The 22898-nt window shown below is 41.2% G+C and overlaps 1 protein-coding gene across 6 annotated transcripts in view; it reads left to right on the top strand.

Moving 5' to 3' along the window:
* fam135a (family with sequence similarity 135 member A) overlaps positions 1–22898 on the top strand; it is a 312830-nt gene that overhangs the window by 177070 nt on the left and 112862 nt on the right. For 5 of the 6 annotated variants that reach the window (XM_048597297.1, XM_048597296.1, XM_048597298.1 and 2 more), the window contains 2 exons: positions 4423–6643; positions 22521–22681. In XM_048597297.1, the coding sequence (XP_048453254.1) occupies positions 4423–6643; positions 22521–22681 (2382 nt within the window). The remainder of the gene's footprint in view (positions 1–4422; positions 6644–22520; positions 22682–22898) is intronic. The other variant, XR_007262130.1, reaches the window with a different exon arrangement.

Raw genomic sequence — 22898 nt, 5'->3', positions numbered from 1 at the left:
ATTTCTCCAAATGTGGTCTCACCAACACCCTGTACAATTGTAGCAAGTTGTCCATATGTTTATATTCCATTCCTCTTCTAACAACATTGTTCATTTGTATTTCTTATCACATGCTGCACCAGCATACTAATGTACTGTGATTCGCATACCAGAACTCCCAGATCCCTTAGTACCACAGAATTCAGAAATCTCTCTCCACTTAAATTATATATAGTTTGTCCACTTGTCCTGCAAAGTGAACAAGATCACAATTTTCCACATTTATACATCATTTGTCAAATTTTTGCCTGTTCAACTAACTTGTCTATATCCCTTCACGGACTCTTCTAAGTTTAGACTGCTCACAATCGTGGTTTTATGTTTGACCTTGAGATGAGCTTCAAACCACATATCTGTGCCATCATCTAAGAGAATCCACTTCTACATTCGTACCATTATCCAATTTTAACCCAAACTCAGCCCAACTGCTGCTGAAACTCTCATCCATACCATTATTACCTCTAGATTTGAACATTTCATTGTCCTCTTGGCCATCCTCCCATTTCTATTCCAGCAAATCTAAGGTAATTCAAAGCCCTGCCCATGTGTTTACTCCCGCAAAGTTCCATTCACTCTTTACCTATTTTAGCTTCCATTCAAGAAAAGCATCAATTTTAATCTAAAACCAGAAGAGCAAAAAAACGGTATGAGATGGGTCTGGCAGATAAGGCTAAAGATAATCCTAAAAGGTTCTATAGCTATAGTAAGGGTAAAAGGGTGGCTAGGGAAAGAATAGGTCCCCTTAAAGATCAGCATGGCCATCTATGTGTGGAGCCACAGGAGATGGGGGAGATTTTTAAGGAAGTTCTGGGGCCTGGAAGGTGACTAGTGTATTCCATTGTTTAAGAAAGGTGGAAAAGACAAGCCAGAGAACTATAGGCCAGTGTTCCTGACGTCAGCGGTAGGCAGTTTATTGGAGAGGATACCCAGGGACAGGATCAACCAACATTTGGATAGTCATGGTCTGATTAGGGATAGTCAGCATGGATTTATGCGCGGGAAGTCATGTCCGACAAATCTTTTAGAGTTTTTCGAAAAGGTAACCAAGAGGATGAATGAAGGTCGGCTAGTGGATGTTGTCCATATGGACTTTAGTAAGGCCTTTGACAAGGTCCTGCACAGCAGGCTATAGTCATGCAAGTTAGTTTGCATGGGATCCAGGAAGAGCTAGCTAGATGGATTCAAGATTGGCTCGATGGTAGGAAGCAGAGGGTGATGGTTGAAGGTTGTTTCTCAGACTGGAGATCTGTGAATAGCAGTGTGCCATAGGGGTAGGTACTGAGACCTTTTGTTATTTGTTGTTTACATAAACGATCTGAATGCGAATGTACAAGGCACGATTAGTACATTTGCAGATGGCACAAAAGTCAGAAGTATCGTTGATAGCAAAGAAGGTTGTCAAAAATTATAGAGAGATCTTGATCAGATGAGGAAGTGGTCTGAGGATTGGCAAATGCAATTCAATACAGATGAGTGTGAAGTGTTGCACTTTGGAAAGTCAAATCAAGGTAGGACTTGTACAGTAAATGGAAAGATCCTGAGAAGTGTTGTGGAACAGAGGAACCTAGGAATACAAGTACACAGTTCGTTGCAAGCGGCATCCCTGATGGACAGGGTGGTGAAGAAGGCATTTAGCGTGCTGGCCTTCATCATTTGTGGATTTTGGACATTGTACAGTTGTATAAGTCATCGGTGATGATGCACTTGGAATATTGTGTACAGTTTTGGTCACCCTGTTATAGGAAAGACATAGTTAAACTGGAAACTGTGCAAACAAGATTTACGAGGATGCTCCCAGGACTAGTAGGCCTGAGTTATGAGGAGAGGTTGACCAAGATAGGACTTTATTACTTGGAATTGTAGGAGAATGAGGGGTAACCTTATTGAGGTGTATAAAATTATGAGGGGCGTAGATGGAGTAAATGCATATGGTCTCTTTTTCCAGGGATGGGGAATTGAAAACTCGAGGGTATAGGTTTAAGGTGAAAGGGAATAGATTTAAGAAGGACCTGAAGGGAAACTTTTCCCCCCAACAGAGTGGCTCATATAGGGAATGCGCTGCCAGAGAAAGTGGTTGAGGCAGGTACAATAGCAACGTTTAAACAAACATTTGGATAGGTACATGGATGGGGAAGGATTTTAGAGGGATATGGACCAAATGCGGGCAATTGGAATGAGTTGAGTGGGCAACAATTTTAGATATTATAGAATCCCTACAGTGTGGAAACAGGCCTTTCAGCCCAATAAGCCCATACTGACCCTTGTAGCAAACCACCCAGACCCATCGTCTTATAACCCACCTAATCTACACATCCCTGAACACTATGGCCAATTTAGCATAGCCAATCCACCTAACCTGCACATCTTTGGACTGTGGGAGGAAACCCACGCAGACACTGGGAGAAGCAGAGGGTGGAATCGAACCCGGGTCCCTGGCGCTGAGGCAGCAGTACTAACCACTGAGCCACCATGCCACCCCGGTATTTTATGCTGGTAGATATTTTATGCTATAACTTATAGTTTAGGCACTAAATAAAATTTACAATGAGAAAATCCAATATTCATACCATGCAGCATATTTGCCAGCAATGAAATAATTTTTAAAACCCAATGCGAGTCAGAAAACACAAAAGAGCGTGTTTTTAAATTTGGGCTTCAACTTCTTCAGCTTTTTAGAACCACTCTTTTCAGAATTGAGATATATGTATGTACACATAACCAGTTTGGGTCTAAGAGCCTGTTTCCATGCTGTATTACTGTAAATTGCTGGAAAAGCTCAGTAGGTCTGGCAGCATCTGTGGAGAGAAATTGGAGTTGGTGTTTTGGGTCCAGTGACCCTTCTCCAAAATGCTGATGCCCTTCTCCTAAGAAGGGTCACTAGAAATGAAAGGCTAACTGATTTCTCCTCACAGATGCTGCCAGACCCACTGAACTTTTGCAGCAATTTCTTGTTTTGTTTCTGATTTGCAGCATCCACAGTATTTTTGTTTTTTTTACCTTTCTTTTCAGCTCCATGTCTTTGTCCCTTCTTTCCTCTGTGGTCTCCTTTAGCCACAAAACCCTTCAAGAAAATGCACACCTTTGATTCTTATCTCTGATGCATCAGAGTTATCGTTCCACCATTGGTGGCTGTGCCTTTAGCTGCCTGGCTCCTAAGCGCCTTAGTTTCCTCCGTCATCTGAAAATGCAAAGTAAATTATTAAGATACTCAGGTTGTGTGGCATTGGAAACTACATGACCACAACCATGAAAGACACCGTATTATGATGCTTAAATTTGAGCAAATTATTTCCATTCTACAGCATCTGCACAATATTGTCTTTTGCATTAATATTATTTTGCTTTTGAAATGGACAATAATTAATTGATCCCTTGAAGCATAGTTTCTCAATTCTGAAAAGAGTGGTTCTAAAAAGCTGAAATAGTTCAAGTCCAAAATTAAAAGACAATGTTCTTTCACGTCTTGTGACTTGCATTGGGTTTTAAAAGTTATCTCATTGCTGGCAGTTATGCTGCATGGTATGAATGTTGGACCTTCTCATTGTAAATTTTATTTATTGCCTGAACTGTAAATTGTAGTATTAAATATATAAAAATAAGTTTTATTTAATTTTAGGAAGTTGCTATTCCCACTCAACAGACAAGTAATACATATATTGTTAATGTCATAAAAGGGATGGCTATCCTATAGGTCGTTTTGCTGATGACTTGCACAAATGTAACTGCACTCTTTTCCTAGCTGAGATCCATTCCCACTGAACAAAGCTGTAATGTCATTTGATCCCATCAGTTAGGTATCATCATGAGAAATTGAGATGATGACCCCAAGAGACTAATGAACTTGCTGCCCATTCATTGAATCTCTACTTCAGGCAATTCAAAATAGTAAGAAAATGGAAAAGATGTTAAAAACTGGGTGGATGTGGAAAGTTCAAAGTGATATGTGGAGCAGTGACCATGTGGCAACTGCATAATTTGTTTTTAAACTTGTGCAAAGGATGAAAATAGATCTAACAAATAATTACTGATCTGGCAGCATCTCTGAAAAAAAATCAGTTAATGTTTCAGGTCCGGAGACCCTTCCTCAAACCCTTCCATCTTCACAGATGCTCCAGCCTTGCTGAGCTTTTTCAACAACTTCTGTTTTTGTTCCTGATCTATAACATCTGCATTTCTTTCGGTTTTGAAGAATTACTGAGTAGTTTCTGACAGCACACATGATACATGCAAACATGTTAATGTATTAAATGTCCAATTATGTTTATTCCCTACTTTAAATTTAACTCACATTTTTCTTAATTGCTCTCAAATATTTTTATTTCATCTTCTTCATATAAGTTTTACATCTGTTTACAAATTTGTATTGTTTTGTTTCTTCACAAGACTTGGATGTTCCGTGGAGTGGGGTTCAGAATGTAAGAAGATCATCCTTTTCTGCCAAATTTGAAAAGTCAGACTCCAAGGAATGTAATGCTTCAGGCTTCTCCAGTAGTGATTTTAAAGCAAAGCCAGCAAACATTCACAGTGTTAAACAAAATGAAAATGAAAAGCCACAGATAAGGCAGCACAAGATGAAAGCTGAAGAGCACAGCAAACCAAAAATAAAAGCAACAAAAGTTAAGAAGACAATTAAGTCTGAGAACAACAAAAAATTGGTGAAGCAAAACTCTAAGGACTCTGTCATACTGGTTGGTTACAAATGCTTGAAGAATTCAAACTTGGGAGAGATCAGTAAATCAGAAGGAGGGCTTCCGATCTGTCCAAAAGGTGGGCAGGTTCCCACAAGCACAAGAGCCAATAATGGGACAGTGGCTGATTCTAAGCTACTGTGTCAACATAAAGCGATAATTCCTCTTTTGTCAAGTATGGAAAAAAATGCAGAGACTCCAAAAGCTAAAAGTCTTGATAAATTTGGTAACAGCATTAATCGTTATAAAATCGAACCCTGCACGTTTGCATCATCGGGCTTGTTTCAGGCAGGTCCTGGGACTCCAACTGCGTGTATAGACTCTACTAAATTTGATAGATTGAATAGTCATCAAATGACACCAAGTGCAGGTATCAAACATATTCAAGTCAAACCAAGAAGTAAATGCACTTACGAAGGGGAAAAAGTAACAGTCATTATGGCCCCCAAATTTCCTGTTAAAGATGACCAAGGGCTTTATCAATCTGCTGAGCCAAAACTTCTGGATTCCAAAAAAAATTATTTGCAGTTGGAAGAAAACATACTACACTCTGCAGCTTCGGAAAATGCACTGTCGAAAGTATGTACAAAGGGGTTTAATTTGGTTATAAGTGGAGATGCTGTTAAATTGCCGGATGTTTATGTCACCTGCTCATCGTCCAGAGCTTCACATTCTGGTTTTGAAAGTGAACCCAGTTCTTTTGCTTTGCAGCTGGATCCAGATTTAGCTACTGAATCAGTGTTGGAGAAAACTTCTCTTCTCAGTGAAAAGCCTTTCATGCAGCCATCACTAAAACCAGAATTAAGTTCAAAAAATATGGTGAAAGGCAGATGTACAGAGAGTACAAATGCTGTGAGTGAAATACAGTCATCTTTAACTTCTAGAAACTCTCTGCCTTCAGATGATGATCATGAACAGCAAGTTGATGAAAGCTCAAAAGTTGCCACCATTCTTGTGCAACAAACTAGTGACAGACAGCCCAAGATAGACTCGACTGTAATACCAGATAAGCTAAAATCTGAAAATAAAACATCTAGTATTGTCGTGCAAGAAGAAAGTGTTGTGTTTGTTCAAGGTTCAGGGACTCCACAACAAGCTCACCATTCTTCTAACTTTCCTGAGCAAGAATTTGATAACTGTATTGTTAGTCAAGAAGGCTGCAGCAATCCACAGCAAAATATTGCATGCTTTAATGATTTTACAGAACTTCAAGATTCCTGTGAAGACTTCAGTTTAGAAAAAGCAACCACTGAACATATAATTAAACTGAACTCTGAAATGATTCACCTTGATAAGCCAAGATGCCAAACATCAGGTGATGCAGAAATTAGCCAGCATGCAGTTGCAGAATTGCATCCAGAACATCATGTAAGTATAATTCAAGTGTTTGAAATTCCAGCATTGGAAGAAACAGATGATGGAATGCACAGAAATCTTTCAGCTACCAGCAGCACTGACATTGTGAAACAAGGATTAGTGGAGAATAATTTTGGATCTAGAAGCAGTACAGATCTTTCTGATACTAGTCCTGGTGGTGGTGGCAGCAGTCCCTCAAGCCCTAAAAAGGCAACTATTGACCTTGTTACTCTTGCACAAGCAGAAAAGGATGAAGAACAAGAAATGATAGAAAATGGTTATTATGAAGCTGATGATGATGCTGTGTCTGATAACATTGATGCAGTCAAACCTGAGTTAATTAATGCCCATCATATCGCAGAACGTGCAGGCATGCCAGGTGTGTGCACTCCTACTTGTTTATCCTTTTCATCAGTTGTCAGAGATTCCCCATCCATCAGTGGACTGTCTTCAAAAACCAAACGAGATGCAATTACAAAGCAACCTACCAGTGCACTCTTCAGCTCTGATGTGTCAGCCTCGTGGTATGATGATGTTGGGATAAAAGGACAGATGAAGATGTAAGTAGATTTGGCACATTACTTTTTATTTTTGAAAAAATATCTGTCTTTTAATAATCAAAAACCTATAATGTACTCACATGACCAACTTAGTGTGTAATAAAACTATCAGAAGACACTTTAAACTAAGGCCATTCTATCCTCTTGCAAATGTAAAAGAGCCCTTGTCTCTATTTCAAGTATAGAAGTCGTGTCTTGCCAAAGACCTGATTAATATTTACCCAATATTGTGCGCCTCATCAGTCAATCTCGTTATGTTGTTTATGGAAGAATGCTATGAATAAATTGGTAGTCATGTTTCCCTACATTGCAACAGTGACTGCACTTCAAAAATACACTTGTGAACTGTGAAGCGTTTTGAAATATCATAAGGTCACAAAATGCTATATAGATGTTCTTTGCCCCTCTGACACTTGTGTCCCTTTCGTTCCTCGCTTTTTTTTTCTATCTTGCTAAGTACCAAATTTCCATTGAATGTCCTAGCCATATTTGGCACTTTAGGATTAGATAGAGTTGTTTGTGGGAATTTTAACCAAAACTTTGAAGTTAAGGAAAGTTGCATTTTAATTCTTCTTTACAGAGTGCATCCAAATCTAAAAGATGGGATCAAGGGCCAAATAGAAATTACAGCTCTTTACTTGACTGCCCATAGCATTTGGAACAAAAGGTCTGCACACTGTGTGAAAATGTGAAGTTATGTGCTTTGGCAAGAAAAATAGCAGAACTGACTGTTAGTTAAATTGATTTGATTAATGGTGAGGTCCTGGGGATTGTTGCTGAACAAACAGACTTTGGAGTACAGGTTCATAGTTCCTAAAAAGTAGAGTCCCAGGTAGACAGGATAGTGAAGAAGGTGTTTAGTATGCTTGCCTTTATTGGTCAGTGCATTGAGTATATGAGTTGGGAGGTCATGTTGTTGTTATACAGGACATTGGTTGGGTCACCTTTGGAATACTGCATGCAGTTCTGGTCTCCCTGCTGGAGGAAGGATGTTGTGAAACTTGGAAGAGTTCAGAAAAGATTTACAAGGATGTTAACAAGGTTTGGAGGGTTTGAGCTACAGGGAGTTTTCCTGGAGTGTCGGAGGCTGAGGGGTGACCTCCTAGATGTTTATAAAATCATGAGGGACACAAATAGGGTGAATAGCCAAGGCCTTTTCCCTGGAGTGGGGGAGACCGAAACTAGAGGGCATAGATTTAAGGTGAGAGGGGAAAGATCTAAAAGGGACCTAAAGGGCAACTTTTTCAAGCAGAGGGTGGTGCGTGTATAGAATGAGCTGCCAGAGGAGGTGGTCAAGGCTGGTACAATTACAACATTTAAAGGGCATCTGGACATGTTTACAAATAGGAAGGGTTTAGAAGGATATAGGTCAAAAGCTGGCAAAGGGGTCTAGATTAATTTAGGATATCTTGTTGGCATGGACGATTTGGACAGATGGGTCTGTTTCCATGCTGTACAGCTCTGTGTCTTTATTGTTGTCATATGTAGTTAGATATCAGTGAAAATTGTTGTTTTGCATGCTATACAGGCAGATCATACCATACAGAGTGCATCTGGGTAGCAGAACAGAGTGCAGAATACAATGTTACAGCCGCAGAAAAGGTGCAGAAAGAGAGATCAAAATGAGCATTTGAGAGTTCTGGTCCAAAGTCTAATAAAAGCGAGGAAGAAGCTGTTCCAGGATTAAAAACTGAAGAAATCTGCAGCACAGGGATTTGGGTGGTCATGGGGATGGTCCTGGCGCAAAATCACACAGCAAGCATACAGTTTTAGCAGGATTAGGTAGGCAAACAGAATGTTGGCATTTATTTCACAGGCAATGGTGTATAACAATGGGGAAATCTTGCTAAAACAAAACGAGGCACCAGACCGGCCATATCAAGAATATAGTGAACAGTTTTAGTATCCTTATAAATTGGCATTGGAGGCAGCACAGGGAAGTCTCACAAGGTTGACCACAGGCATGGAATGGAGTCGAAGCCAAGATGAGGTCAGCATGATTGTACTAAATGGCTGGGCAGGCTCGAGGGGTTCGATTACCTATTCCTGCTCCTGGTACTGACGTTCTTATGGACACATTTCTCTACGAGGAGCAGTAAATTAGATTGAGTCTGTACTCATCGGAATTTATTCTGTACAGTGTGTTCCTTGAGAAGTGACCTTATTGAAATATACAGTATTCTTCGGGGCTATAATAGGGTAAATGCTGAGAAGATTTTATTTCGTTTATGGAAAAGTCTCGGACCAGAGGGCACAATCTCAGACCAAGCGGTCACCCATTTAAGACAGATAGGATGGAGTTTCATCTGAGTGAATCTGTGGAATTCTTTACTGTAGAAAGTTGTTTAGACTGTGTTGTTAAGTTTTTTTTTTTAAACTGAAGTAGGCATATTTTTGATCAGTAAGGGAATTGAGGGCTGTGGGGAAAAGGCAGGAAAATGAAGTTGAGTATTATCAGATCAGCCGTTATCTCATTGATTAGAATTCATCAGCTTGATGGGCTGAATGGCCAACATTTCATCCAACATCTTGTGGTCTTATAATAGCTGGAGCTTAATTTCAAATAACCTTTTGAACATCTGCAGAGGATGGAAGAATTGGGAAGGGTTTTTTTTCTCTGAGCTAGTGAGCAGCCATTTTTAAACAATTCTAAGAAGAGCAAAAGACTAAGATATGAGTGTTTGATGCCACCTGGACCTTAGTACTAGTGCAGGGCTTAGTCTCACAGGAGACAGCCTTGTAGTCCCATTCCTTGCTTCTGAACCCTCAGCAGTGGCTGCCACGCACTGATTGGGAACCATTGGTGAAAGGGATGAAAGAATCAGTTCAGTGTGAAAAATAACACTAAGGTTGCAAGTAGTGCTGGATTAGTATTAGATAGTAGCTGCAAAGGGGAATGGTATTAGTGCTGCAATGAGTATAGTAGTGGTTGATAGATTAAATTTCCACCAATCAAAATCATACAAAAGTCTAAATGGTGAACAAGCAATCTTTAAATAAAGAGGTAGTTTGGGGGGAAGGGGTGGTGGATGGAGGGAGGGAGGAATAAAACTTGATGCTGTTAGTGTCCATCATATAATTTCTGTCAGTCATGTTTTACATAACCTGCAAAAGTGTATACACCCATCCTGGAAAGGAAATGCTCGAAATGTCACTTTAGCTGCCAATATAAACCATGGAAGGCACACAAGATTCAGAAACAAAAAGTACCTTTATTTTGGCGTGATATGCATTGAAGAATGAGAATTTTTTTAACGTCGCTGAGGAGATGGTTTTAATTGTGGAGGAGAGTTTTTTTTAAATGGAGCTGTGTTTATGGAACTTTTGGAGAGGCCTACACGCAGATGGCTCTGGAGTGAGGCTTTTGTATCAAAGGATTGAAAGCTGTCTGCTGGACTACTTGAGGAGGTGTCCTTTTCAAATTGATTGTTCAGCTAACTGGCTGATTTTCTTGAAGATTTATTTGTTTGGCTTTTTTTTGCATGCTTAATATTAATTATTTGGGTAAGGAATAGTAGTTTATTTTATATATAAGGTGCTATGAAAGCTACTGCTTTTCAGCTTGATGTCATTGAGGGCATGCAAGAGCCACCAAGTTAGATGGTTGTTGATTTAGATAGATGGGTGAATGTCAGGAAAGGTGAGAAGGTAGTCCAGAAGTCTCCTATGGCTATTCCCAAACAGATTTTCAGTTTTGGGCACTGAAAGTGATAGTCTCTCAGGAAAATAGAAGATGCAATTTGATCTTGGGCACTAAGAATGAATCTTGTATTAGGCAAGGTTTGACAAAATTTAAAAGAATAATTGTTAGAGGGGACTCTCCTGTCGGAGCACAGATAGAAGTTTCTACAGCAGTGAGCTTGAATCTAAGATGGTAAGTTGCTTTCCTGGTGCCAGGATTAAGGACTTCTCAAAACATTAAAAGCATATTATTAAAGGAGAGAGTGAGATGCCGGAAGTTGTTGTACACATTGGTAGGAATGACATAGTTAGGAAAATGATTAAGGCTTTATAAAATGAATCTAAAAGGTTAGGTAGAAGATTTAAAAAATAAAAGCACCTCAAAAGTAGCAATCTCCGATGCCAAGATCGCATGAGAGGAGGAATAAACAAATAAAGGAGTTAAATCAGTTGCTGAAGGGGTGGTGTAATGTTCAGGGATTCAGGTTTTTGGATCATTGGGATCCCCTCTGGGGCAGAAAAGACCTGTCCAAAAAAGATGGATTTCACCTGAACTGGAAAGAAACCAATATCCTAGCGGGGCGATTCTCTAGTTCTATTAAGGGAGACAGTAAACTATTAGAGATTGGGGCATGGAGAGATCCTAAGTAACAATGTAAATAGAAATATAGATGTGGATGGTTCTAAATCTGAAAAGAACAAGTTAAGTAGAAACGACAAACAATAGCAAGTCAGAGAGCAAAGTAACTCTGAAGAATTAAACTGCATTTATTTCCATGCAAGAGGTCTTGCAGGTAATGCTGATGAACTCGGAACATGGAATTGGGACATCATAGCTATTACAGAAACTTAGCTGAGGAATGGACAGGACTGGCAGCTCTGTTTCATGTTTCAGATGCAAGAGGAAGGCAAAAGCGGAGTGGGGAGTGGTGTTTTTGATTAAGGAAAATATTACTGGTGTAACTAGAGAAGATATTTCTGAAAAATCATCCAGCGAAAATATATGGGTTGAAATTAGAAATAACAAAGGAATGATCACCTTGTAACCCACCTTAATAGAACGAATTTGAGGAACAAATATGCAGAGAAATCTCAGCTTTACGTAAGTGTAATAAGGTTGGAATAGTAGGTAATGTGACTCTGACTTCCATAGTGTTAAAGGTTTGGATGATGAAGAATTTGTTAGATGTGTTCAAGAAAATTTTCTTCAATTTGTAAAAGTTTCTACCAGAGAAGGAGCAAAAATTGATCTTTTCTTGGGTAATAACATAGGGCAAGTGACTGAAGTGATATAGGGGAACACCTTAGATCTAGTGATCATAACTATTTTAAAACTAATAGAGCTATGGAAAAGGATACACCTACCATAAAAGTTCATGTTTTTAATTGGATTATGCAGATTTTAATGGTATGAAACAAGAACTTTCAAAAGTTGATTAGAATAAACTGTTCACAGATAAAAGGGCATCTGAGAGGCTTTCAAAAGTGTGATAACTAGAGTTCAAAATTATTATGTTCCTGTAAGAGTGAAAGGTAAGGTTGGTAGGATTAGGGGACAGTGGCGGAATAAAGATATTGAGGTTCAAGTCAAGAATAAAAAAAATCACATTAGATACAGACAACTGGGTGTAAATGAGTCTCTTGAACAGTATAAAGAGGTAGGGGCATTCTTAAGAGGGAGATCAGGAAGGTAAAGGGGGATATGAGATAGCCTTGGCAGATAAGGTTAAGGATAATCCAAAGAAATTCTACAAATACATGAAAAGCAAGAGAGCAATTAGAGAGATAAAGAGTAAGGCCCCTTGAAGATCAAAGAGGCCATCTGTGTGTTGAACCTCAGGAGATGGGAGAGACAGTAAATGAATATTTCGTGTCAGTTTTTACTGTAGAGAAAGAAATGGAGGTTTAAGAATTCAGGGAAATAAATATTGATGTTTTGAAAGCAGTTCACATTACAGAAGAGGTGTATTGGAGATCATTTATAACTACAGGTGAGGTGCCAGATGGCTGGAGGCTGGCTAGTATCGTGCCTTTGTTTAAGAGGTGTAAGGAGAAGCTTGTGAACTATAGACCTGTGAATCTTTCTTTGGTGGGTAAGTTCTTGGAGGTGATTCTGAAAGATAGGATTTAAATGCAATTGGAGAGGCAAGGAATGATTAGGGATTGTCAGAATGGTTTTGTGTGAGGGAAATTGTGTTTCACATACTTAATTGAGTTTTTTGAGGAAGAAACCAGAAAGATTGAGTGCAAAGCATTAGATGTTGTTTACTTAGACTTTAGTAAAGCTTTTGACAAGGTTCTGCATGGTAGACTAATTAGTAAAGTTAGATCGCATGGGATTCGGGGGAGCTTGTCAATTGAATACAAAATTGCCTAAATGGCAAAAGGCAGAGAGTGGCTGTCGAGGGTTATTTTTCCAGACTAGAGGCCTGTTACCAGGCATGTTCCATAGGGATTGATGCTGGGTTCACTTTTATTTGTCATTTATATAAATGATTTAGATGAGAATATAGAAGGCCCAGTTAGTAAGTTTGCGGAAGACACTAAAGTTGGTGGTATAGTGGACAGTGAAGAAGGTTATCTAAGATTACAAAGAAATCTTGATTAATTGGGTTGAGGAGTGGCAGATGAAGTTTAATTTGAATAAAAGCGACATATTGCATTTTGGTAAGACAAACAAGGACAGGACTTGTACAATTAAAAGTAGGGCCTTGGGTAGTGTTGTAGAACAGAGACCCATGGGTTCAGATACATAATTCTTTGAAGTTTGTGTCACATGTAGGCAGAGTGGTTAAGAAGACATTTAGCACACTTGCCTTAATTGTTCAGATCATTGAGTATAGGAGTTGAGGCATCATGTTGAAGTTTTACAGGATGTTGGTGAGGCCTCTTCTGGAATACTGTGTCCAGTTCTGGTCATCCTGTTATAGGAATGATATTATTAAGCTGGACAGGGTTCAGAGAAGATTTACCAAGATTTTGCTGCGAATGGAGAGTTTGAGTTTTAGGTAGAGGTCACATAGGCTGGGACTTTTTCATTAGAGCATAGCCGGTTGATGGGTTTGTAAAATCATGAGAGATATAGATAAAGTGAATGGCTGGCTCTTTATCCTAGGGTGGGGAATTTTAAGACTAGAGGGCATATTTTTAAGGAGAGAGGAGAAGGATTTTTTAAAAAAGACATGAGGGGTAAATTTTTTTACCAAGTGTGTGGTTCATGTGTGGAATGAATTTCCAGAGGAAGTGGTAGGTGTGAATACAGTTACAATGTTTAAGAGACATTTGGGTAACTACATGAATAAGAAATATTTGGAGGGATATGGGCCAAATGCAAGCAGGTGGGACTACTTTTGTTTGGGATTATGTTCGGCATGGACTGGTTGGACCAGAGGGTATGTTTCTGTGCCTTATGACTATACTTTAATTGTAGTGACTGTTACTTGTTGGCTAAACTCTCCAATGGAAGTTTGTGACTGTTAGGAAAATGGATGAAATCATTTAATCAGCCTTGACAATTGTTGGTTGTGTTAAAAAGGGGAGGTGTTGGCTGAGTCGTAATATCACTAAACTTTTAATTCAAAAACTGGGCTAATATTCTCGGGACATGGGTTGAAATCCTGCCACAGCAGATGGTGGAATTTGAATTCAGTAAACATTTTTGATTATTGAAAAACCGTATTTGACTTACAAATGCCCTTTAGTGAAGGAAATCTGCCAACCTCACCTGGTCAGACCTACATGTGACTCCAGACCCACAGCAATGTGATTGACTGTCAACTGCCCACTGAAATGGCCTAGCAAGCCTCTTAGTTGTATCAGTCGCCTTAATGAAGTCTTAACAAAGAAATGAAACCAGACAGACCACCTGACATTGACCTAGGCACCCAGTAGACTACAGCAGAAACAGCCTGTTGACCTTGCAAAGTCCTCCTTACTAATATCTGGGACATAGTGCCGAAACTGGGAGAGCTGTCTCACAGACTAGTCAAGCAATGCCTGACATAGACATACTCACGGATGATACCTTAACAGACAATGACCCATACACCACATCAGCAACCCTGGATACATCCTGTCCGACCCACAAGTCAGACCCAACTGAAGTGTCAGCACAGTGGTATATAGTAGGGCAGGAGTTGCCTGGGAGCCCTCAATGTTGACTCCATGAAGTCTCATGGCTCCAGCTTAAACATGATTGAGGAAACCTCATGGTTATTACCTCCCTTATTGAACAACACATGGAGGAAGCACTGAGGGTGGCAAGTGTACAAAATGTACTTTAGGGAAAGGATTTCAAAGTCCATCACCAAGAGTGGCTCAGCAGCAGCAATACTAGTTGAGCTTAACAAGTCCTAACGGCCATAGCTGCTAGATTGAAAACAACAAATGCTGGAGATCACAGCAGATCAGACAGCATCCATGGAGAGAGAGCAAACTAACGTTTCGAGTCTAGATGATTCTTCAACAGAGCTGAAGTGAAGTGTGGAGAGGACAACATTTATGCTATTGTTTAGGTGGTGTAGTGGGGGTAATGGGTGTAGGGTGCTGCTGGAGAAGAGATATTGATAATTCAGATTAAGTGATTGGAATGTGAGAATCGCAGATTGATGGTGTGTCTCCTGCCTGACTTTAAAGGACAGTAACTGGGATGGAGGGGGAGGGAAGCTAAGGGAAAGGGAAGAAATGGTTCACAGTTTAAAGATGTTGAACTCCGTATTAAGTCCAGAAGGCTGTAAAGTGCCTAGCCTGAAGATGAGATTTTGTTCTCCAATTTGCGCTGTGATTCACTGGAACACTGCAACATGTCAGCATGCGAGCAGGATGCTGTGTTAAAATGACTGGCGACAGGAAGGTCGGATCCTGCTTGCGCACAGACTGGAGATGTTCCACAAAGTGGTCACCCAGTCTGCGTTTGGTTTCTCTGATGCAGCAAATACAATACACAAGATTGGAGGAGGTACGCGTGAAGTGCTGCTTTACCTGGAAAGACTGTTTAGGCCCTTGGATGGTGAGCAGAGAGAAGGGCAGGTGTTGTACCTTCTGCAGTTACGTGGGAAGGTGCCGTGGAGAGGGGGCATGGTGTTAGTGGTTGTGGAATGGACTAGGGTGTCCCGCAGGAAGCAATCACTGCGAAATGAAGAGGGGGGAGTGAGGGCAAGGTGTGTTGGATGGTGACGTTCTGCTGGAATTGTCTGACTTATTGTGTACATGTTAGTATGTGTGTGTGTGAGAGTTGGTGTGCACGTGTTTGTGTGTGAGAGAGAGACTCAGTATGTACTTGCTTTTCAGAATGGGTTAGGATTGATACCTCTCCACAGTCAAACAGCAAAGGCTCATGTGAAAATCAAAAGGTATCTGATCAGCAGAAGCCCCAAACTCTAGACTAAGCAGAACTAAGGGCAGGAAATGGAACAAGAATGAGGTTAAAAAAGCAACAATCAATTTGGTTTAAGTTAGATTCCTTCTAGATAGTGGCAGAGAATGATTCTTTGAATGTGGAGGCTGGTGGGATGAAAAGTGTGGACGAGGAAAACCCGGTCATGCTGTTATGAGTGATGGCAAGGGCGAAAGCATAGGTGATGGGTCCGATGTGTTTGAGGGCCCTGTCAACCACAGCGGGTGCGTAAACCACTGTAATGGAAGAAGCAAGCCATGTCAACAGTGCTGTTTTGGAAGGTGGCGTCATCCAAACAGATATGATGTAGGTGATCTTTACCTGATGATGTTTCCCTTGCAGAGGCTCAATGCCAGCTCTCGGACACTTCTTCCTCTCACTCCCTGGACCACAACCCCACATCTGGTCATCAAGCCATCGCCAGGACTGTCACTGACTTCATTACTTCCAGAGATCTTCTCCATTATTGCTTCCAACCTAGTAGTCTCCCAACCCTGGAGCCGCTTCTACCTCCTTCCCAAAATCCAAAACCAGACTTCCCCAGTAGGCCTATCGTATCAGCCTGCTCCTGCCCTACTGAGCTCATTTTTTTCTACCTTGGCTTCATCCTCTCTCCACTTCTGTAGACCCTGCCCACCTACATCCATGATTCCTGTGATGCCCTCCACCATATTGACAATTTCCAGTTCCCTGGGCCTAACTGCCATCTGTTCACCATGCATGTCCAATTCTTCTATACCTCCATTCTCCACCAGGATGATCTGAGTGCTCTCAACTTCTTCCTCGACCAGAGATCTGAACAATCCCCATCCACCACCACTCATTCTGCCTGACTGAATTTGTTCTTTCGCTGATTCTCCTTTAATTTACCTCACTTCCGCAAAATCAAAGGAGTGACAATGGGTACCCGTGTGGGTCCCAGTTATGCCTGGCTCTTTATGGGATATGTGGAACAATCCTTGTTCCAGTCCTACACTGGCCCCCTCCCACAGCTCTTTCCTCGTTACATTGATGACTGTTTTGGTGCTGCTTCACGCTCCCACCAAGACCTTGAAAACCTCGTTTATTTTACTTCCAGTTTCCATCCCTCTATAACTTTCAAATTGTCCATTTCTGACATTTCTCTCCCTTTCCTTGACCTCTATCTCCATATCGGGGAGCAAACTGTCCAATGCCATCCATTACAAAGCCACCGGCTCCCATAACTACTTTTACTACAGCTCGCCTCATCCCATTCTCCCAGTTCCTTCGCCTACGTCACATCTGTTCAGATGGTGCCATCTTCAAAAACAGCGCTACTGACATGGCTTGATTCTTCCGTGACTGTGATTTCCCACACACTGTGGTTGACAGGGCCATCAGTTGCATCTGACCCATCGCCCGTGCTTTTGCCTTTGCCCCATCTTAACAACAGCGTGATCGGGTTCCCCTTGTCCTCACTTTTATCCTACCAGCATCTGCGTTCAAAGGATCATTTCAGACAATTCCAGCAGAACGCTACCGTCAAGTGCATCTTGCCCTCAATCCTCCTGTCTGCATTTCACGGGGATCGTTCACTCTGGGACACTCTAGACTATTCCACAACCATTAACACCACGCCCTCTGTCCATGGCACCTTCCCATGTAACCATAGAACATGTAACACCTGCCCCTTCACTTCCTCCCTGTTCACCATCCAAGAGCCTAAACAGTCCTTCCAGGTGAAGCAACGTTTCACTTGTACCTCCTCCAACCTTGTGTATTGTATTTGCTGCACCAAATGTGGCTTACTGTACATTGGAGAACCCAAATACAGACTGGGTGACCTCCTTGCAAAGCACCTCTGTTCTGCCCACAAGCTGGACCTTGACCTTCCCATAGCTGGTGTGAGATATTGTATTATGATTCTCTTTATTAACTCACTCACAACCATTCTATGTTTACTATAACGTGTTTCCATTCATACATAAAACAGCATCTTTATGGTGCATTTTACTCTTACAAGATAAACTAAATTAAATATACCTTCCTAGGCTGCCAACCTGTTGCTGTTTCTTTACACCTTTCAATACTTATCGGTCCCATGCTACAAGAAGGGTTTGGATATGTTTCTGTATCAAAGGCTACCCCTAAATAGGTGTTAATACTGTAAACTACTCAGAATAATTCCATCTCCACGATTCACTCAAAACTATGGAAAGATTATAATATTAATTAGTCCTTAGTAACCATCTCTCGGGACCCGAAAAGGCTGCAGGATATCACACAGTTTCCTCCTACAGTCTAGATCCGAGGATGCTGTCTGACCAGTTGTGCTTTTCCAGCTCCACATTTAGTGACTCTAGATTCCAGCATCTGCAGTCCTTACTGTGTCCATGCCCCTACAGCCTGCTGCTTTTTATATCTTCAAAATTTCCTTAGACACTACCTATTTCTATAATACTGTACTACCTATTTCTAACTTTTATTTCAACTACCATCTTGTATTAACGTATGGATTTATACTTTTTAAATACATATTAAATAGGGCCGCTACCCTCTTTAAGAATCAAACTTGCAAAACAGCACTCCTGTGAAACTGCATGAATGAATGTGTAGAAATTGTCAAAAACTGGCAATAGTGGATGAAATCTCATGATGCAGCTGCGGGAGATCAGTTTAATATCCTGTATACCTTAATTTGATTTGCGTATATTTTCTCACATGTTTAGATCATATAGGTCTAATATTTTTACTGACGTTACTACCAATAAAGACCGAAGGACTAACACCTCTTAATTATGCAAGCTCAGACCGGACAGACATTCTAATCCCGTCAGGAGTAACAGCCAACATTTAACAAATGTTTAAACCATCTTCTGCTTCCCCAGGAAAGATGTCACACAAACTTGTGTACAATAGATACAACTATGTGACACCATTAATTAAAATTTTAACACTATGTATGTAAAACTGTGTATAAAAGAGGCTACTATAAAACTGTATTTTGGATTCCATCACCACCTCGAGCTGTGCCACTGCGGATGCTCAATAAAGAGGCTATTTTCACCACTCACCGATTTTCAGTTGCTATTGAACACGATCCCACACCGGTCATTTTAACACAGTGTCCTGCTTGCATGCCCACATGTCTGTCCTCAGCATGCTGCAGTGTTCCAGTGAGTCACGGCACAAATTAGAGGAACGACATCTCACCTCCAGTCTAGGCACTTTACAGCCTTCCGGACTTAATATTGAACGATTTCCTTATCTTGTTATAATGTCTCTTCCTCCTCCTTCGCCCCCCCCCTCTGCCCATCCCAGTTACTGTCCTTTCAAGTCTGGCAGGCGACACAACATTATTCCGGCATTCTCACATTCTGATCACTTCACCGGAACTATCAACATCTGTACTTCACCAGCACCCTCCAGCCACTACCCCCAATTCCTCCCCCCGCAACAAACATCATTTCAGCTCTGATTAAGAGTCATCTAGATTTGAAACATTGGCATCCATGGAGAGAGAGCAAGCTGTCTGATCCACTGTGATCTCCAGAATCAGTACAGATTCCACCATCTGCAGTAGTTTGTTCCTATTAGCTGCTAGATTAGTTCTGTGGTAGGTGGTGAGGGAACCAACAAGAGGGGGAAAACCTCATCCCTACCAATCTACCGGCTGCAGGTGCATCAGTCTGTGACAGCATCGGTAAGAGTGACCATCACACAGTCCTTGTGGAGATGAAGTCCCACTTTTACACTGAGAATACTTTGCAGCATATTTTGTGGCACTATCACCGTTCTAAATGGGATAGACTTAGAACAGATCTAGCAACACAGGACTAGGCATCCGTGAGGCACTGTTGGCCATCAACAGCAGCACAACTGTACTCCAGCAAATCTGCAATCTCATGACCTGGCGTTTCCACCACTCAACCATTACCATCAGGCCGAGGTTCAATGGAAATTACAGGAGGACATGCCAGGAGCAGCATAAGCGTAGCTAAAAATGAGGTGTCAAACTGGTGAAACTACCGAACAGGACTACCTACGTGCCAAGCATAAGCAGCAAGTGATAGACATGGCAAAGCAATCCTACAACCAATGAATCAAAGCCTCATCCAGTCAGGAATAATGCAGGACAATTAAACAACTCACTCTAAGAGGAAGCTCCACAAATATTCCCATTCTCAATGGTGGAAGAGCCCAACACATCAATGCAAAAGATAAGTGCTGAAGCACTTGCAGTAATCTTCAGTTAGAAGTGCCAAGTGGATGATCCATCTCAACCTCCTTCAGTGGTCCCAGCATTACAGAAACCAGTCTTCAGGCAATTTGATTCACTCAACGGGATAAGATTGGAGGCACTGGATACTGCACGGGCTATGGGCCCTTATTCTTGAACAATGTTCCAGTGATAGTGCTGAAGACTTGTGCTCCAAAAATGTGGAAAATTGCCCAGGTATGTCCTGGACACACGAAGTAGGATGAATCCAACCCAGCCAATTACCGCCCCATCATATCAAGTTTCAATGATCAGTAAAGTTTTTTTTAATAGAATCCCTACAGTGTGGAAACAGGCCCTTTGGCCCAACAAGTCCATACAGACGCTCAGAGCATCCCACACAGACCCATCCCCCTACAACCCACCTAATCTACACATCCCTGAACACTATGGGTAATTTAGCATGGCCAATCCACCTACCCTGCACATCTTTGAACTGTGGGAGGAAACCGGAGCACCTGGAAGAATCCCACACAGACACAGGGAGAATGTGCAAAGTCCACACAGACAGTCGCCCGAGAGTGGAATCGAACCCAGGTCCCTGGCGCTGTGAGGCAGCAGTGCTAACCACTGAGCCACCGTACTGCCCCAAAGTGATGGAAGGTATCGTCAACAGCACCATCAAGTAGTACCTGTTCAGCAATAACTCAGTGATGCCCAGTTTGGTTTCTGTTAGGGCCACTCAGCTCCTCAACTCATTACAACCTTGGTTAAACATGGACAAAAGAGCTGAATTCCAGAAGTGAGGTGAGAGTGACAGCCCTTGACATCAAGGCCGCCTTCGACAGTGTGGCATTAAGGAGCTGTAGTAAAACTGAAATCAATGAGTATCGGGGGCAAACTCTCCACTGATTGGAGTCATTCCTGGCACATAGGAAAATTGTGGTGGTTGTTGGAGGTCAGTCATTTCAGCTCTGGGACACATTGTGCTAGAGTTCCTCAGGGTAGTGTCTGAGGCCTAAACATCAGCTGCTTCATCAATGAGCTTTATCATAAGATCAGAAGTGGGGATGTTCATCAGTGATTGCGCAATGTTCAGTATCATTTGTATCTCCTCATGCTGAAGTAGTCCATATTCAAATGCAACAAGACCTGGACAATATCCAGGCTTGGGCTGCAATGTGGCAAATATCATTTATGCCACGCAAATACCAGGCTGTAACCATCTCCAATAAGAGACAATCTAACCACTGCCCCCTAATATTCCATGGTGTTAGCGTCATTGAAGCCATTGCTATCAACATCCATTGACCGGAAACTCGGCTGGACTCACCACGTGAACAGAGTGACCACAAGAGCAGGTCAGAGGCTAGGATTATTGTGGCAAGTAAATTACCACCTGATTACTCAAAGCCAGTCCATGATCCGCAAGGCCCAAGTCAGGAGTGTGATTGAATACTCCATAATTGCCCCGATCGGTGCAGTTCTAACAACACAAGAAGTTTGACACCATTCAGGACAAAGCAGCGTGCTTCATTGGCTCTACATCTGCAAACATCCACTCCCTCCGCTGCTCAGTAGCAGCAGTGTGTGCTGTATACAAGATGCGCTGCAAAAATTCACCTGAGGAATCACCTTCCAAACCCACCTTCTGAACCATTTCCATTTACAAAGGCAGCAGATACATGTGAAAGCCACTGTCTGCTGCTCACACTCCCAAGTCAGGATGGGACCGCCATCACTGAATCAAAATGCAGAATTCCCTCCCTAAGGACATTGTGGGTCAATTTACAAGTCTTGGACTGCAGCGGTTCAAGAGGTAGTTCACCACCACCTTCTCAAGGATAACGAGGGATGGGCAATAAATACTGGCGAGCCAGCAATGCCCATGTGCCATGAGTGAATGAAAAAAGTCACTTTAGTCATTGAGCAGAAACTAGCTAATTTGGTTATCAATGTGTAACACTTATTGAAAGTTCTGAACTTCGAGGTTAATGTGAAGTATATTTAGCTACTATGCCTTTCTACAATATCTGAATGTCAGTCAGCTTGCATTTGTGCACTAAGCATTACTGACTTGATGTTATTACTCTGAAGCAGAAACATTTTTGGTTTTCCAATATAGACCAAGTTGACCTAAATTGTAATTCTATCAAAGCTCCGTGTTTTACTTTTTGCAGTATTTAACATTTATTTGTTAAGCCTTGCATTACAAACTTAAATGAATTGCCATCAGTGGCAGTTTCCTCCACTGTTACAATGTTATCTCTAATGCAGATTTATTTTCTGCCTTACGTTCCCTTTCTGACCTACTGTGAGATGAATCTACTTTTAACCAGCTTTGATAACCGTGCTGGCCTTAAAATCAGGCAATTAGTTGGTAGTGAGAAAAATCATGGAGGTTCTGTGCTACCAGTTTTCCCGAAATATCAATGTCTCAAAAACATTCAGATCTTGAGTTATTTTGTGTTTTGCCATACGAGGGTAATAAAGTTTCAGCTCGTGGAGGTGAATTCTTAGTAAAAAGGCTATTTATGCTGTTGTAACATTTCCTTCATAATTAAGTTAACTCTTTTCAAATATCTGAATTAATAAAATGACTAAATTTACACTGAATTTAGTTTCCTCCAGGCAAAAGAAGATCTGAAGTTACTAAAGTTTCCTGGCTTTATGTACAGTGATCTTCCTGATTTGGCTTCCAAAATTCCGTACTTCAGCTTGGAGGAGGATGTGAATGTGGATGACGGTGTTCATCTCATAGTTTGTGTCCATGGATTAGATGGTATGTTTACAGGATAAACTGTTCAGGTCCCTTTGAACTTGATTAAAGCTGTGATATTCAATATTGCATAGTATTTTCCTTGCAATGTTATGTATCCCATTTTTCATTTGAGAACCATAAACCAGCAACTTGATTATTGAAATACCATATTTAAGATTTACAGAAGTGAAAAATGTTTTGCAACTCTTTTATTTTTTAAGATTTGGAAACATGTGGC

The sequence above is a fragment of the Rhincodon typus genome, chromosome 5 (assembly GCF_021869965.1).
Source record: "Rhincodon typus isolate 14 chromosome 5, sRhiTyp1.1, whole genome shotgun sequence".
NCBI classification, from domain to species: domain Eukaryota; kingdom Metazoa; phylum Chordata; class Chondrichthyes; order Orectolobiformes; family Rhincodontidae; genus Rhincodon; species Rhincodon typus.
This window is presented reverse-complemented; position numbering and strand designations above follow the sequence as displayed.